At 35.9% G+C, this 19,275-nt stretch overlaps 1 protein-coding gene and 1 pseudogene across 6 annotated transcripts in view; both read left to right on the forward strand.

Annotated features, from left to right (window-relative positions):
• NAV3 (neuron navigator 3) overlaps positions 1-19,275 on the forward strand; it is a 1,098,252-nt gene that overhangs the window by 790,180 nt on the left and 288,797 nt on the right. For all 6 annotated transcript variants that reach the window (XM_072655445.1, XM_072655444.1, XM_072655443.1 and 3 more), the window contains 2 exons: positions 12,956-13,028; positions 17,053-17,236. In XM_072655445.1, coding sequence (XP_072511546.1) covers positions 12,956-13,028; positions 17,053-17,236 — 257 coding nt within the window. The remainder of the gene's footprint in view (positions 1-12,955; positions 13,029-17,052; positions 17,237-19,275) is intronic.
• LOC140534423 (elongation factor 1-beta pseudogene) lies at positions 1,001-11,786 on the forward strand (annotated as a pseudogene).

The raw sequence follows: 19,275 nt of genomic DNA on the forward strand, positions 1-19,275 counted from the left end.
AAAGGATGGAAGGAAGTATCTGTTCATCAAGAAAGTAATTTTCTATAGTCTTATTTTTCCCCCTTTTTGGGCACTTTCCAAGGCAATTACTTGACTTTTGAGTCCTTTGCCAAGAGGAGAGTATACTCTGGAGACCTGTAGGTTCTCAGTTCCTCCAAGGTGGCACAATCAAGAGAAAGAAGTTTGTTCCTCTCCTGTCCTGCACACTGGGTCTGGGAGCAACCAAAAACTTTTCTGCCCAGGATCTGGGAGCAGAATTCCTTCTTCATGACTGTCTCCAGCTCCACCATCCCAGGGCTGCCCTCAGACCTGAGATTCTGATCAGTGGCTCAATTCCCCCAGGGGCTTTGGATGGAGGGCTCCCCAGGCCACCACTCAGGGTTGAGATTCAGATCAGGGGCTCAATTTCCCCTGGACTTCCAGGTGGAGGGCTCCATAAATGGACACTGCCTCTGCAGTGGCACCAGGCTGGGTCCAGACCATGCTCCCTTCTGGGTGAAGGAGCTTTCTCACTGATCTTTGAAGCTGTCTGTGGTGTCCATGGGCCAAGAAATCTGGAAACTGCTGTTGCTTGTGACTCCCTGAAGCTCCAGGTCCTGTCCTCACCATGCCATACAGCCCAGGTTGGGGAACTCTCTGCTCAGCGCTGGTGGGATAGACCCTTCCTGTCAGCCCTCCAGACTATCCTTGGCTGGAAATCTCTTTCACTCTATCGTTCTGTGACTTTGGCTGCTCTAGGATTTGTTTAGAGTTGCTTTATACAGGTATTTTACACTTATGTAGGTACACTACACACTTATGTAGGCACTTAATAAATGCTTCTTTCCTTTCATCCTTCCTTCCCTCCCTCCTTCTTCTCTCTCTCTCCCTCCCTTCTCTTTTCTTCCTTCTCTTCTCTTTTTCTCCTCCCTCCCTCCCTCCCTTCCTTTCTTCTTTCTTCCCTTCCTTTTCTTTACCCTCATTTTCACCTGCTATTTTAACAATGCATGGAACTCTTAGAGTAGAAAATGCCTTGACCCATGCAGATTAGCTATATGTCTTTTATTTTGTTTTTAGAGAGTGTCCTGGTGCTATGAGAAGTTATGAGAATTTCTTCTGGTCATATAGTCATTGCATGCTAGATCTTCTTAGTTTTATGGCCAGCCCTTCGTACATAATGCCACCAAGCGCTCTCTCCTTGTAGGATATCAAGTACAGCATCCCTAAGAAGAGGACAATTTTCCAGCATTGACCCTGGGGCTTGGCATCATTGTGATGGTGGTTATGAAAGCCAGGAAGTAAAAAGAACAAATTATATGTGACTATTATTATCATTACATAATTATTCATACATGAGAGCCAGGAAGTAAAATCACAAGTCAAATTTCAGTCTTCGTTATTAGCTGCTGTGAAACAGAATTGAGGATTGAGAAATGATTCAAGCAATATTGAGGAGTCTGATGTGGTTGCAGTTTATTAGAGCATTTATAATAGCAAAATGACTTCCATCTGTGTTTATTGAAAGAAACAAAAAAAACTGTTTGTAGGATTAGTTCAAAGAAAAAACTATGGTTTGCCATGACAACCAAAAGGCAGTTCCCACAGTGCTCATAGATACCTTGAGACTTCAGTTGCGAGGATTTTGATCGTAACTTTTTTTTTTAACTAAAGGGAAAGGATTGTAAAAAAAAAAAAAAAACTAACCAGGAATTTGTTGAATGTAAAACTTCATTAACTGCAATATTTATTAAATCTTCTAGCCAAAGTTGTTTGAAAGTATGTCTACAAGAGAGGGCGATGATAAGAATGGAATTTGAGTGTCTGCTTTAAGAGGAAAAAAATGGAACCTCATAGACATGTGATAGATTTTTAAGCCAAAGTTTTTATTGCAAACTCCTTGCTGTCTCTGAAGACTGAATTGCATATCACTACTATGATACATCTGACTTGGAATTCACAAAGAGAATTTGTAGACAAAGCAATGAGAGACTTTCATATGGTACTGATGTTCAAAAATAACAAGTTAGGCAAGTCAGTTAACAAGTTTTGTTATACAATGAAAAAAATAACCTCTGCCCTCAGTAGGATTACATTCTATCTGGAGAAACAAGGAACACACATATGTAAACACACAAAGTGGGAGGTATTTGGGAAGGGGTGAATATCTCCAGGAATCATGGAAGATCTCTTGTAGGAGGTGGCCCAAGGACTGAGCTTTGAAGAAAACTGGGGATTCTTAGAGGCTGAGATGTGCAGGGACTTTGATTGATTGTGGGAGTATGTTTATTTCAACTTGATAACTTATTGGATATGGAGAGTGAAGGAAAGAGAAGAGTCAGTGGTGACTAAATTTGCAAACCTGGGTGACTGGAAAGATGGTTGTGCTTTTGACAAAAATAAGAAAGTTTGAAGGAGAAATGAATTGGAGGGGTATACCAGTAAGAATCCCAACATACACAGGGGAACCTGTGGTCACAGGTTCTTAGATCTGCATTCATAAAAGGAGAGGCAACTTTTGAGGGGTTAACAGTCACATTAATCAAGCACAGGTATCAGAGAAAAATGAAAGTCAAAATTTCAGAGAAATCAAAAACCAACAGACATACTTTCAAACTGTCTGACCATTACATACATACACAGTTACCAGAGAGGAAAGCATCAACTTCAACTTCTGGGTTTTAGCTGGGGGGTGGGGGGAACTCCTTAGTGGCTTTCCAGTCAGTAAGCCCCCAAGTAAAACCTCACCCTCAGAGTATGTATACACTTTTTAGAGCCAGAAGGCATAACCCTGTGACCCAGTGCCTCAGTAGAAAAAACAAAAGGTACTTGGGACCCTCCTACAAAACAGCTTCCCTAATTAAGCTTCCCACAGATGGGCATGCCCATCAATAGGTGGGAAAGATCCTCTCCAATCACATTATTCAAACAGAGGCACTTTTAGTAAAATAAAATTTGATTCATTACAAGGGGAAAGAATACAATTTTTTATAAGATTGGCATACCTATCCAGTATTAATTATCCAGCGCGCAGTTGGTGATTGGAGCTGGATCTCAGTTGATGGACATGGGCTTAATGTGTAGATTTTAGAGTGACCTGCATAGAATTGACAATTGAATCCATACTAATGGATGAGATTTCAAAGATAAAGAGTGTTAACAGAGAAGTGAAAGGCCAAGAATAAGTCCTTGGGGTAAACTTAGAGTTAAGGGGTCAAGATGGATTATAATACAGCAAAGGAGATGAAAAGAAGGAGCCAGACATATAGCTAGAGAATGAAAAGATGACAATGTACACAAGAAAATAAAGAGAGGGGACTACCTGGAAATCCTCAAAAGCTCCCTACTGCATACCGTGTGAAGTTCCTACTCCTTTGTTTGACTTTCAAGTTTTTCTACAAAGTAGTGTTCCCTTACCTTTATAGTCTTTAGTTATATTCCCACCTTTAATTACTCTGTGATTCAACTAAATTGGACTTTTCTGTACCATAGACATCCCCAGAGGTTTCTTGCTTATGGCTCTTTGCATAGACTGTTCCTTATGCCTGAATTATTAGAATGCCTTCCTTTTCCTTCTATACCTGTGAATTCTTCCAGTTTTGTAAAGCTCAACTCAGATGCCAATGACTGGTTGAAGCTTTCCTTGAGGTTCCTTCCCCGTCATTGATTATTATTGTTATTTGCTTTTACTTCATATAGCACTTGGCTTTGCATATTCTTTATGTACTTATCACGTGTTAGAGCTGAGTCATATCATATGTGTAATAGAAGGTCAGAAAAAAAAGCTAAAATGTATGCAAAAAATTCGTTGAGCGGTACCACTAGACAGTGAGTCTTCCTTTTGCTCAATTTCTTGCAACCTAGCATCACCCTGGGAAAGGATCTAGCTCTGTCCAGAGTCCTGATCTCAGGTTGCCAGCTCTACTTCCAAGATGGGAGCAAGCAGTTAAAGGAGTTTGGGGTGGGGAGAAAGAACAGTAATGTTAGCAAATGGAGCGATGTCAGGCAAAGAGCAAATAATGGAGTTGTTCTTTTAACAGTTTCAGAGACTAGCTTTGCCTACTTTGGACTTTTGTACTTGTAATGTTAATTGTATTTCTGAGAGTTAAAGATCTTCCCTAGCCATTAATGGGAAGCTTAATTAGAGGTTTGTTTTGTAGGAAGGCCCATAACTTTTGTTAATTTCTAATGATGCAGTGGTTCTCAAGGGTTGTGATGCCCTCTAGCTCTGAAAAGTTCATATATACTTCGATGTGAGGTTTTGTTTTGGGGCTCACCCATTGGAAGTGTTTGGACAAATGAGACTCTGGGTAGCCCCCTAAGGAGCCCCCCACCTCAGATATTGGTGCTTCTTGCTCTGGTAATTATGTGTGTTTGTAATGATCAGACAGTTGGATCTGTCTGTTGTTCTGTAATGTATATATTGCTAATTGTCAGACAGTTAGAAGCCTTGTATGTTGGTCTTTATTTCCTCTGTATTTTTTCTGAAATTCAGGGTGCTGACGTTTTCCCCTAAAGTAAGTGAATGATATACGTGCTTGATTAAAGTAGATTGTTGACCTCTCAAAAGTTGCTTTCCTTTTAGAAATGCAAATCTAAGAACCTGTACAGAAGGCCCTCCTGTGTATGCCAGGGTCCTTGCTGTTACAGTACTTTATAGATAAGTTTAATAAGGAGGGTAATTTTTGTGGTAGGGGATTTTCACTTTAATCCAAGCTAAGAAGACCTCCTGACACCACTCCATTGTATTTTGTATTACAATTACCCATTTCTTACCTTCCTAATAGGTCTGTGTTTATAGGGATCATCTGTACTCTAAGTTGTGTCCAGTCTGTACTCTCCCTTAAACTTAACTCTGTAGCACATTACTCTGTATTCATTTTTAGATGTTTAAGAAATGTTTGTTGAGTATGAATTTCTTGAAATTCTTCTGTAGCGCAGTAAATACAGCTATAGTGCCAAACCAACTATTAAATGGAGATTTACATATTTGTGCAAAATTCTTTTTTCAACAATGTCCCTTTAAATATTGACCAGAGTAGCAAATAATGTTTGAAAAATTTCCTTTGATTGGATGTTGCAATAACAGATGATAACAACAATTGACATCTATATGTTATTTAAGGTTTGCAAAGAACTTTAAATATATTATTTCATTTAGTTGTTACAGGAACAGTAAGAGTTAAATATAATAGGTGTTATTCCCACATTCCCATGTTACAGATGGGAAAACTGAGCCTTAGAAATGTTAAGGGAATATACCTAGTGGGATGAGAGTCTGAATTCAAGTCCAGCTATCTCCTCATTCTAAGCTGAGTGTTCTATATACCTTGCCTCTGCAAATTAAGAAGTGAACAATTTAATATTCATGATTCTTATTGTATATACTTATTAGCAAAGTTGAACAAGGGCATATATTAATTTTTGAGGCAATAGGGGACAATTTAATAAATTATGGACGGAATTGCTTCATTTGTATCTTCAATAAGGGAAATAGTTTCTGATATATGAATGTGAAGACAAAATTACTCTGTATTTCTTTTCCTTATCTCTTCCCTCAGTCACTTCCCTCTCGTTTTCTCCCTTAGAGTCACTGCCACAAATGTAGATTAGGTAGGGATGTGATTTCCAGTTGTTCAGTTCACTTCATGTTAAAAATAATAGTCCTGGAGGAGTAAATTGTACCAATATAGTGTTAGATTGTCTGTTAACCTTCTTTTGGACTCTCACAAAAATAACCTTAAGAAAAATAGGTGGCAGAGATTGTTAATGTCCTCCAATAAATTACATCAGATGTTTATGGCAACAGTCTTCTGACTCACTTTTATAAAAGGCACACATTTGTTATGAAACATGCCTTAGGAACAGCAGTACTGTCAAAGAGCCATAATTTAATTTTAGTAAAGGAGAGAGATTTCCAATTGTTCAACCAGCTCTTCCTGGCTGTGTCTGTTTCTGTCTGTCTTGGTCTCCATTTCTGTCCCCATCATTGTTTCTGGATCTGACATTTCTATCCTGTTCTCTGTCGCTGTCTCTGACTCCTCCCCCTCCTCAAATTTTTCTCTTTAGATGTTTTCCCTTAACATGATTTTAGCTGAAACAAAAAAAGCTAGAAAACATTGTGGTACTTCTCTCTCCTTAAGCCCTGCTTTGTTGTTCTTTGGTGCACTTTGTACATCCCAGGGAATCTCAGAGGATGTAGGATTTGCTGGTTAATTGCAAAGGGAAGAAGAGTAATGAATGCAAATCCCCAAAGACTGTTCAACTCAGCATATCTTGCTTTAGGCATTGAGAAGAGATCCAAAGTAAACCCCAAGTGTGGTCAGTACTCTAAACTGACAGAGAGTCCATGTTTATTTGAAAAGAAACATCTTTAAAAACAACCTATATGCACTAGAACCTGCTAAGCCCAATAGAATGGCCCTTAAACAATCACTTGCTTTTTAAAGTACGTTTAAATGACAAATTATTCATCACTCCCTTTTGTGAATAATAGTATCTATAAATGGTTTGATCTTTTTATGAGGAACTGATGTTTTATATATTTATTTTCTGCTGCATTCATTTAGTAATTTGTTTTCCATGAATAGAAGACATATATAATTCTGGCAAAATCATCAGGTTAAAAATAACAATGGTCCCTCTATTCAGAGACCATCTGAAAATTTGAAAGTGATTCTTTAAGGTACAGTTAATGAAAACAGGAGAATAATTCAACTGTCCTCTCTCAGATATTACTCAGTTTCTATTTTTAAAGCATATAAAATTTATATGAAATATGAATCTAAACAATTCAACTTGCTTGCAATCTACTTTAATTGAATTAATATCAGCATACCAAATCCTCAAATTATTTTATTCATTCCTACCAAATTTCTATCAGAATTTTTTGTGCATTCTTATTTTTCTGCATATGGGCATAATATATGTGAACCCTTCTCCTTCTCCACCGCCTCCTTCTTCTTCTGTTTTACATAAACATCTTTTCTGATTTCTTTGTCTTCCTAACCATTAATACCAAGAAAGCAAAGGAATATAAATTATTTTCTCCAAGGGAAAACTGTCCTGTAAGGAAAATAATTTAGTTTTTAGTATTCAAAGACTTTCTTTTAGGGACATTAATCTATATATGCCTTGTTCTTGCTGTCTGGGAAAAAAAAACAACAAAAAAGAAACAACTTAGTCATTTTATGATTCAGAGTCTCAAGTTTTCATGTGTTCATGAAGGAAAAATGATCAGGGGACCGTTTATGAAGTGAATCATCGAAGGGTCCTTCTCACTAGACATTATTATTCAATTTTAAATTATTCCTATCCAAAATAACATTAATTTAAATAGTTTATATTTATTACTGTTTCACCCCTAACCCTCTTTTAACTTAAAAAAATGAAGTTGCTCTTCAGAACATATTAAAAGGATTATGTGTCTCATCATTTTAAATGGAAATTTAGCAAGACGTAGAAGAATATCTTTTAAATTAATTTTAATAGATGAATATAATAGAATATTAGTATATCATAAGAAAAGATGAATATGGAGAATCTAGATTCATTGACATGTATAGATAATGTGAAATAAAGTACAACCAGGAAAGTGGCACAAAGTGACTTCAAAAATATAATTGGACAGAGCTACAAAAATCATGAACTTAAATTCTGTGTAGTGGTAATGATGAAACTTACAAGGAAGAAAATCTGCTTTCCTCTCTTCTTTGCAAAGATGGTAGACCATGGTTATGAAACATTGCATATACCATTAATGGGTTCCTTAGTTTTGTTGAACTGTCTTTTTGGTCCTCTTTTTTGTTCCTTGTTACAAGGTGGAAGGGATATATTTAGAAGTGATTATATTAAAATCAATAAAAATTAAGGAAAAATAGCCTTTTTTTTCAGTCTGTGATTGACACTAGTGTGTTCATACTTTCCTATCCCTTGTTGGGTTCCTCCATTGCCACTGCATCTTTTTCTTCCTCTTCTGGATCACTCCCACCACCACCACCGTCACCACCATCATGGGCTTTGGAGATCTCAGGACACCCACAGGTCTACAGTGCCTCAATGACTTCCTGATAGACAAGAGCTACATGGAGGGGTATGTGCCATCCCAAGCTGACATCGCAGTATTTGAAGCCATCTCAGGCCCACCACCTGCTGACTTGTACCATGTTCTCCATTGGTATGACCACATTAAATCCTATGAGAAGCAAAAGGCAAGCTTGCCAGGAATAAAGAAGGTTTTGGGAAGTATGGGCATGCTGATGTAGAAGATACCACTGGAAGTGGAGCTATAGGTAGCAAAGATGAGGATGACATTGATCTCTTTGGGTCTGAGGAGGAGGAGGAAAGTGAAGAAGCCAAGAAGCTAAGAGAAGACCACCTTGCCCATTGTGAATCAAAGAAATAAAAAAAAAACTCTACAATTGTTGTAAAGTCTTCCATCTTACTGGATGTAAAACCTGGGGATGATGAGACAGATATAGCAAAATTGAAGGAATATATCGGAAGGATTCAGACAGATGGCTTGGTCTGGGGATCTTCTAAACTAGTTCCCAGGGGGCTATGGCATCAGGAAGCTTCAGATACAATGTTTGGCTAAAGATGATAAAGGTGGGACAGAAATGCTGGCAGAACTGATAATTGCCTTTGAAGACTATGTGAAATCCATGGATATAGTCATCTTCGATAAGGTCTAAAATCGACCATCCTCAAAAATGGCATTTAAATAAAAAGATTTGCAAGCAAAAACAAAAGGAAAAATAGACTCAAGGATTTGTGGCAAGGCTTAAGTAAAGGAATGATGGAAGGAGAAAAGCATGTAAGGGCCTACTATGTGTCAGGCGTTGTTCTAAGTGCTTGGCAAATATTTCATTTGATCACAATGTCTTTGTGATGTAGGTGCTATTATTACTGCATTTTATAGATTAGGAAACTGAGACCTACAGAAAGTAAGAGACCTGCCTGGAGTCATGTAGCTAGTAAATGTCAGAGGCCAGATTTGAACTTGGGTCTTCCAGATTCCAGATCCAATAATCTATTTATCCACTGCACCACCTTGTTGCCTCCAGATAATATATAAAAAGGCAGCTAGGTGGTCCAGTGGATAGAGTACTTGGCCTGGAGTCAGGAAGACTTTGTTTTCTGAGTTCAGTTCTGGCCTCAGATACTTACAAGCTATGTAACCCTGGGCAAGTCACTTAACCCTATTTTCCTCCTTTTCCTCATCTATAAAATGAGCCAGAGAAGGAAATGGGAAACCATTCTAGTATTTTTGCCAAGAAAATCTGAAATGGGTTTCACAAATTAATGGGGGTCACAAAGTATCAGAACTGACAACAACTGAACAGAAACAGCAAAAAATGTATGAAAAATACTTTGTAAATTCTAATACCTCACAGAAATGCTATTTTATATAAATGTTAGTGATTTTCTGCATTTTGACCCAAGCTTCAGTATCAGTTAAGTATCTGAATATGTCAGATTGACTCTCTCACAGAACTGTTCGTCTTGTCATCTTATTCTCTCTCCTAATTTAACATTAATTTTGGATTTTGCTCTAAAAGTCCAAGTTGTTTTGCTCAAAGACAGTTAATTTGGCAATGACTTCCACCTCAGTAATGTATCTTTTCCACTGTGTTAAGATAGAATCTCTTTGATTTTTGGTGATGTTGCTAAGTGTGTGTTATATTAACACCTGTTTCTCTTTTTGAAGGAAATATCCATATGTGTGCAAAGAATAATTATCTTTCTATCATTATAATAACGTCATTATAATTTTGAAAGTACTTTAATTTGATTTTCAAGGTCCTCATCCTGAACCATATCTTCCTCTTTTATTTTGGTTACTTTTCTCTATTCCTGCCATTGCATTGGCTATCGAATATTAAAGTTATTGGTTCAGTTTGGTGACTATCACAGTTTTCATAGTATTACTTGACTTCTCATCTTCTATAGCAGAGACTGATACATTGGCTGGTTATTTTCCCCTTCTTGTTATTTTGCTTCTGTGTATGAAAACACTTTAACATAAAGTGACCAGGGATTTCATGAAATAATATTTATTATTTTCTCTGGATGGATCAGAGCAAAACTGATAATTTCTTGCTTTCCTCCTATCAACATCTTTCCATTTAAATAGGTATATAAGTATGTATGTATATGTGTGTAGTACATACAATGTGTGTATATATGCATATATATACATATATGTGTGTGTGCGTATTCTGTTTTAATTTTAAATTTTTTTCCTTCCACTCACTCCCCAGTCCTAGAGATAGCTAACATTAGACACAAATATGTGCATGTGTAATCACTCTGCAAATACACTTCTATTTATGAGCAGATATCATATGTCCTTTGCAATAAATGTGGTTATTTATAACATAAAATAACTTATTCACTCAAAGTCATGCTTAAAACAATATTGTTGTTACTGTCTACAGTGCAATCTTTTTCCTCTTCATTATTTAGTATGTCTATCCATGTTTTTCTAAGATCATTGAAGTCATCATTTCTTCTAGCTCAGCAGTATTCCATCATAGTCAAGTACCACAACTTGTTCAGTCATTCCACAATTGATGAACTTTCCCTCAATTTCCAGTTCTTTGCCTCCACAAAGAGAGCTCATACTGATGTAAATACCAATATCATAAGATCATGGCTTTAAATCTAGAGAATACTTAAGAGGCAGTTTATTCTACCATCTTTAAATTTTACAAGTGAACATGTGGTAACTCAGAGATATTAAGTGACTTACTGAACACCACACATTTAGAAACGTGTTTTTTGAACCCATGGGTTGTGAAGCCTTGTCCAGATTCTAAGTTTTTAATCTACTTTGTCGTGGTGCCTTTAGGAGTTTGCATTGATTGTGAATCAGCATCTCTTAGAGAACATTAATACTTATAAATGATTTAAAAATTGCAATTTTTAGAACTTTCTGATCCCCTTTCCACTACTCTACCTCTGTCACTGAGGAAGCTCAAGGGAACTAGCTGCTTAGGATTAAGGAGTATTCTAGAAAAAAAAATGTTTCATGATTTCTCAGTCTCAAAGAATTTATTACTTAGTGGCCAGCCTACTGGCAATGAGCTGTTCTGTAGTGTGCTAAGCTGGTCCTTTCAAAAGTAGATATAGCATTTAGCTGTGTCCATATCCCAAACTTTGTTGTTACTTATCAGAACTCATGCTTCCTTGGCAGTTCCTTTGAGGACTAATAGTCCACTTCACACCACAGTAAGACATTGGAGTAAGAATTCACAGTAGGATAAGTCCATTTATATCATTTCCTTTATGCTGCTAATATGTATATGTTATTTGCTTAAAGAATTTAGGTTGAAACTCATTTTAAAAAAATTTATTTTATTTTTTACCAATCACATGTAAAAATGACTTTTAAATATTCATCTTTTTTTTTTCATCTTGAGCTCTGAATTTTCTCAATACCTTTCCCATACCTGAAATGGTTGCATCCTATGCCACCTATTTTACTTTGATCCTTCTAATTTTGGATTTGCATCTGTGCATCCCAAGATAAGTGGATCTATGAAGTCAAAACTATTTTCAAAATAATACAAAATGTTTCTTACCACATAAAAGCCCTTTGGAATATCTTAAAATTGTTGAATATAAAGAGATCATAAGGTGAAAAATTTGAGAACCATTGATCTAAAATGTTCAGGGAGCTGATTCAGAAATAATCCCCCAAATTACCAACCAATGGTTTTGTCTCTCTGCATGTGTCTGTATCCTCCCTTCCTCCCTGTCCTTTGTCTTCTCTCCCTTCTCCCTTCTTTCTCTCTTCTCTCTCTCCTTCTTCCCCTTCCACTTACTTATGTACAATATATAAAATATTTTATACAATATTTTCACATATTTGAATATATGTTAACATATTATATAATTTATATATTATGTTATAGGATATAAAGTATTATGTATAATATTTTCTTTCTTTTTTTCTTTTTTATTAATTTATTTGTTTTCAGTTTTCTATAATCACTTCCATAAGTCTTAGATTTTCTCCCCCTCCCTCTACCTTCCCTCTGCAAGATGACATATAATCTTATATGGATTCTACACATACATTTTAATTAAACACATTTTCACATTAGGTATGTTGCATGGAAGAATTAAAATTAATGGGAGAAACCATGAGAAAAACCCAAACAAAACATAACATAAGAAAAAATATTCTGTTTCGTTGTGCATTCCAATTCCATAGTTCTTCCTCTGGATGTGGATCGCGTTATTTACATTTGTACTAATTAATATGGCCATAAAAAACTGTAGCTTTATAGTTTTTCAAACCAGTTTAAAAATTACTTATCTTAATTTGTTTTGTTGTCTCCCCCCTCCATATGTCACTATCAGGTTAATTGCAGTGTCGATAATTCATTTAATTTATTAAGTTGAATAAGATGGGTTAATGCCCGATGTCATCCTTTTCTTGAACATATCCCTTGTTTCCTCAAAGTACTTCTGTTTACCTCTACACTGTCAAGAAACAAACCAAATTATTAAATTAATGTAACATGTCTAACTTTTATGATTAAAGGGGAAAAATTTTAATTCTCTCCTGTGGCTGATTTGTCAAGTATTGCTTGATGACTTTCAGTTATGCTATGACCTCCTCCTGAACACACACATAGTGTTACATGCTCTATGGATGCTTTCATTGAGATTTATTTGTAAAGTACAAAATCCAGTTTTATGTTAAGTAGGTGGGTTGCTGATCTACCAGAATGCCATTCTGCTACAAGGCTTTATGAATTGTTTGCAAGTGCCAAACTGGACAATGGAAGCTTTATAGCAACTGCCTAATTAACCATAATAATTCTTGTTAAAATCTGGTAAGGAGCTGTACTATGTAATGAATGCAAAGTATTCATCCCCTTTTTTCCCCATTTTGTTCCTCCCAATCTCATTCTTACTGTGGGATGAAAAGTCTCTCAGTTGCTTGTCATTTCTTTTTATGTTGCAGATTGAAAATGTTGATGTCTGCCTTAGCTTTCTAGCAGCCAGAGGAGTAAATGTACAAGGTCTATCTGCTGAAGGTAAGAGCACTTACCATCACAGGCAATGGGCCAATGATTTGTGGGAAGATTATTTTTGCCTTTCAATAGTTTTAGGAATAAAAGGCTTTTAAGCAGCATGTAAAATGTTAGATGAGCTGATTTTTAATACCTTTCAGTTTCTTGATATTTGGAAAGTATAAAACATGTAAATATAAATTTTAAAATTTTAGTTAAAATATTAATATATTTTATGTATGAAAATTAAAAATCACTGAAATTTTATAGGACAAATAGTATAATCCTGATGGAATCACAGGGACTGGTCACATGAGAAGATAAAATTAATAGGAAAAGACCTTGATTTTGGGAAGGATTAAAGACAAAAGGAGGAGAGAATGACAGAGACTAAGATAGATAGTGTCATGAAAGCAATGACCATGAGCTTGGACAGACTGTGGGAGGTAGTGGGGGATAGAAAGGCCTGGCATGCTATTGTCCTTGGAGTCAGGAAAAGTGAGACATGAGTGGACGACTGGACAACAACAAAGGAAGTAGGTCAAAGGCTGATGTTTTTGATATTGGCAAAACACATTTATTAAACACTTAGTATATAGCAGTGACAGCATTGTTCTATATTAAATGGTAGCTGGCCCAAGTTCTCTAAATGTGGGAGTATGGGAAGAAAGACATTAAATGTGAGTTTTGCGTGGTATGTTTTTAATTTAAAGCAGAGAATGAGAACAGGTAAGTGTGGAGATTAGAAGGCATAGATGATATGAAAGAGTGAGAATAAATAAACAGTCTCTGGGAGTGTTTGCCTCCATCCATCCATCCACCCATCCATCCACCCACCCTCCCATCCACCCATCTACCCATTTACCCATCTATTATGACTATGTGCTAGGAATTGTGATCAGTTCTGGGGATACAATGAAGCAATCCTTGTCTTAAAGAACTTCTACTCTCTTTAGGGGCACAGCATGCATATGTACAAACATTTAAAACATTAATACAAAGTAAAATACACAATACACATTTCAAAATAAATTCACAATAAATACATGTCCCCAAAGCTTTAGTGCAGTACTAAACTTTAAAAGTTTCTTTTGAGATACTTTATGCAAGGGAATTGGGGGGGGGGTATTTACACTTGGGGAAAGTCAAGAAAGCCCTTCTTAGCAGGTAGTGCTTGGGCTGAACTTTGAAGGAAGAACTCTAAAATATGGAGGTAAGAAGAGAGAGTGTTTCAAGTGTGGGGGACTCCTTAGAAAAGATACGATGTCAGCAGTTAGAATCTTATGTGTGAGGTAAAGTGAGGAAGTTACTTTTACTGAAATATAAAGCTTATGAAGATAAGTAATGAATAATTGACCTGAGGGAATAGTTTATAGCCCGAAGAGAGACTTTAAATGCTAATAGAAGAGTTTGTATTTCATCCCTACAGGTGATAAGGAGCCACAGCTTGTACTGAGTAGGGGAGTGAGATGGTCAGATAGTTTTGGTTTTTGTTTGTTAACCCTAGCAGCAAGTACCTTCTTGTATAACAAGAATTCTTAACCCGGTATCTTTGATCTGCTTTCCTCTCTACCCTCACCTTTTTAATGACATTTTGATAAATGCATTTCAATATAATTGGTTTAATTTGTAGTTCTATGACTCTTAATTTATGCGCTCAGAAACATGGCTATACAAGAATGCTGATGATACAAAAGAGGTTAATAACCTCTATACAACGTGTGTATAGAGACATTACATGTAATGGTATACACCATTACAACATGAACCATCATAGCAGCTATAAGATTGAACTTGTCTATTGCTATTTCTGCCCCTGGGAGTCATTCTAACATTATTAGGGCAATAAATAGTAATGATAAACCACTGAGCTCCTCATCATTCTATTATAAGTTTATTAAATTGCAAAGTAACAGATTTGGGGGGAATCTAAGAAGGACGTCCATCCTGACAAGAGGATCAGGGAAGGCTTCATATAGAAGATTTATTTCTGTTTGGATTTAGAGGATGTATTAGAATTTAGCTAGTAAGAGGGTGATGGAGGTAGGGATTTCTAGATAAAGTAAGAAAGATTTGAAAAAAAGGCATGGGGATCAGAAAGAATGGACAGTGTATAATGGGCACTTATAGATGGTGTGTAGTACCTACCATATCTCACTCTCTCCAGTCCTCCATGCACTAAGACTAGGAGATCTGGTTCCCCTGGGTGGTTACTACTTCCTTTACATTTCTCTCTGTGCACGGATCTTCTCCAGTGTCTGCCATGTATTCCCCACTCATCTTGACCTCAGAATCTCTAATTTCTTCCTAGTTTAGCTTTTCCAGTTCTTCTCAATTGCCTGTTCATTCATGTCTCCCCTTGCCTTCCCACCCAAATACAAAATTTATATATAATATTTATGTATGCAAAAAAAGGGAAATGAAAATCAAAACTGGGAGGCACATGTTACAGTATACACATACAATGATATCAAATGATATGCATTATATCAGATATGTGATTATATTATATGGCATGATATCATATCATATCACATTATTTAATATATAATGTTGAGATGCAGATATGTTATACACATATATTGGGCAACGAGGTAGCACAATGGAAAGAGTTCCTGACCTAGAGTCAGGAAGACCTGAATTCAAATCTGGCTTCAGAACCTACTAGCTCTTTGACCCTGGGTAGATTATTTACCTCTATTTACCTCACTTTCCTTATATATAAAATGAACTGGAGAGGGAAGTGACAAACCACTCCAGTATCTTTGCCAAGAAAATCCCAAATGAGACCATAAAGAGTCAGACATGACTGAAACAATTGAACATCAACAACTCATATGTTACGCATAAGGAAATATATTAATAAAATATATACATATATAATAAAATATGTAATAATATAAAATATCTTCTGTGTATTATACTGTATATCCAGTCTGTGTGTGTGCAATCTTTCCTAGGTAGATTGTTAATTTCTTGAGGAAAGGGATACAAATATTTTGTATATACTTATAACTATATATTCTGCTTCCCCCAAGGGAATGTAAACTTCTTGAGCACAGAGATTATTCCCATTTTTGAATCTGTATCCCTAGAACTTCACATTACACCTAGTATACAGTAGGCACTTCTTAAATGCTTGCTGATTGCTTGAATACTAGTAGCTGACATTTATTAAATGCTTACTATGTGCCAAATACTGTGCTAATCATTTTGCAAAAATAAAAAACAGATCATGCTAGAAATTCTGTTTACTTTATGAACAGAAGTCCAGAGAAAGAACTGATAAATAGAATTATGTATTAAATAATTTTACATATGTATATATACATGCATGTATATGTGTGTATAAATATATGTGTGTGCATGCAAATCTTACAGTAGCTATTTCTAGGGCAGGAGTAGAGAAAAAAGAAATTTACATAATGATTTTATTATATATTTTAAAGGGATAGCAAGTACATAATAGATTTGTGATTTCAAGTGCAATCACATTTTTATCAAAGTATGTTATGGAAATTCTAGTTTTATTCCGTAAATTAAAAGTAAAATAAACACATTTTAAAAATATAAACTCCAGGTTCATTATCAGCAACTATAAAATAAAGAGACCCTGATAGCTTTCATTCCTTAGTTGATCGTGTGAACAACTTCCCAAGCTGTGGAAAAGTGACTGAGGCGATATATTGAAACAGATATTTAACAGAAAAGCTACTAAGCTTTTGCTCTGCTCACAGAGGTGAGAGTCTCAGAGTTGGCAAGGACAAGTTCTTTTGAATAGTTTTTCTCCTTATTCTCCCACCTCTATACCCATTTGGAAAAGGCAGGTCAGGTTAGGGTAGAGACACAATTTTTCTTTTCCTGCATGTAAAACAAGTGTGAAGACTCCAGGGTTAGTTTCCTTGCTTTTTAGTTAACAAAATTGTTGCATCCAGAATTTAATTAGTGGGTGCATGTATAATAATAATGATAATAATAGCAAGAAGAGTAGCAGTAGCAACATTAAATTTAGATTAAGATATTTATGTTTCTCTTTTTTTTTTAACAGAAATAAGGAATGGAAATTTGAAAGCCATTTTAGGGTTGTTTTTTAGTTTATCTCGGTACAAACAGCAGCAACACCACCAACAACAGTACTACCAGTCTCTTGTAGAACTCCAGCAACACGTCTCTCACCCTTCACCACCAGCTGAAGTCAGCCAGTCCAAAACTCAACAAGATATGCAGTCCAGGTAAGTTAGATCCTTGGGGAAGCTCTCGATGACTTTGGTAAGGGAGAAAAAGAAATAAAAAATGAAAACAAAATGACAAAAACAAAAATAACAAGAAGAAAGGTGTGTTTTTCTCAAGTCAGTGGGATGATCTTTACAGGGCTTAGCTTGATTTGTTTGTTGTGTGACTCCTGGATTGTAATCTTGTGTTTTTGTAACGTGTACTTACTCCATGATCAAGGGTAAAAGTCATTTTGGACATGTGGTGCATCTCTTCCTTTCCGTAATCCCTCCTTGTCTCTCCCTAAAATAATGCGTGTTAAATGTATCTACCCCAAGTGACTTGATAGAAATAGACTTTTATGTGCTTTCTTTCATTCTTGAACAATGTTGATTAATTTTAACTGTCATGTTTTCCCCTCATTACATACTTAGCTAATTTTGACTGTTTTGATTGATGAGATGCTGATGTCATTAAAAAAAAAATCTAGTCAGCAAAACAAATAATTGACTGCTGTGTGTGTGTGTGTGTGTGTGTGTGTGTGCGCGTGTGTGTTTAATTTCTGCCATATAAATGTGTCTGGCTTTTAAATTGCTTTGTGCATGTAGGCAAAGGCTAAGATGTTTTCAAACACTTCTTCTTTCCTCCTCCTGATATGCCTTTTATCTCATTCAAAACAAAGTATAATTATGAAGCTTCCTTCCTAAAATTTGCCTATAACTTGCCTCACAGATAGTTAAGGAAGACATACTTCCCTTAAAAAAGTCACCAGGAAGACATACTTCCCTTAAAAAAGTCACCATTAACAATATACAACACACACACACACACACATACACACAAGCACACAGTAATCTTAAAGAGTAAAGCTGAAATCTTGAGAAGTTTCATTTTGCTCTAAGCATTTTAAAAAATAACTCCCTTTTTGATTAAAGTATTTATAAAATTCTCCCACTTTTGGTTGTTAATCCTGTTTTCAATTATTAATCAGTTAGTATTAAGAGAAATGTTCCTTCAGATCTCATCTGATTCAAAGGTTCTATCTAGCTGTTCATCTACTAAGTATAAAAATCCAGTCCTTCTAATCCATGGAATTGTGTTCAGATCTTCCTTATCTGAACATTCCCCTCCCATCCATTGTTAGCTGCATCACAGCTGCAACACAGTTAATATCCTTCATCCCTTCTAAATGTGATTGTGTGTGTGTGTGTGTGTGTGTGTGTGTGTGTGCTTGCCATAATGGTAGTGATGGTTGAAAGCTTGTCTTAGATTATTTCAGCATCAAGCAAGAATTATGCTTATCAAGTTAGTGATAATACAATGTTCAGCTCTGTGAGTTCCCTGGACTTTCTGAAGAATAGAAGGAAAGCCTCTTGCCTGACAAAAAGAGTCATTCACCTCTCTCTCTTTCCTTTTATATTTTCCTGTTCCATGTTACTATATATATATATATAAACACTGTTAGTAGTAAGATTTCCTAGAGTTCTTTTTAACCCATTGAAATGAACAGGAAGTTGACCTGAGAGCTAAAAATAATAATAAAAATAGGATATAAAAATAAAGGGATTAAATTTTCTTTAGAATGCAAGTTGATTAAAAGAATTGCTAAGGGATCTCATTAAGCATTGCTGTACTTACGTTTCAGCCTTTGGCAAATAAATGTTGTTTCTTGAATAAATGTGAATCAGACTTTTGAACTTCAAGTTGTCGGAGTAGTGGTAGTCTATTTTTTGGAGGAAATTTTTAATTCTTATTGATTCTAAAGGTATTTTCATATATGTATATATGTTATACATATGTAGTTAAATACACACCTATTGACCAATAGACAGTTATTAAGAGCCTACCATACTTAGGGCAGGCATTGTGCTCAGCCTTCAAGGACCTCATAGGCTAATGTGAAAACTATTATTTACAAAGAAACAACATATAGAATAGATCAGAAATAAGAGGGAAAGCTTGAGAATGAAGAGGCATCAGGAAAAGGCTTCCTCCAGAAGGTGATATTTAAGCTGAGATCTCAAGGCAGCCCAGGGAATGAGGAGGGAGAACATTCCAT

The sequence above is a fragment of the Notamacropus eugenii genome, chromosome 3, assembly GCF_028372415.1.
Source record: "Notamacropus eugenii isolate mMacEug1 chromosome 3, mMacEug1.pri_v2, whole genome shotgun sequence".
In the NCBI taxonomy this organism is placed as follows: Eukaryota; Metazoa; Chordata; class Mammalia; order Diprotodontia; family Macropodidae; genus Notamacropus; species Notamacropus eugenii.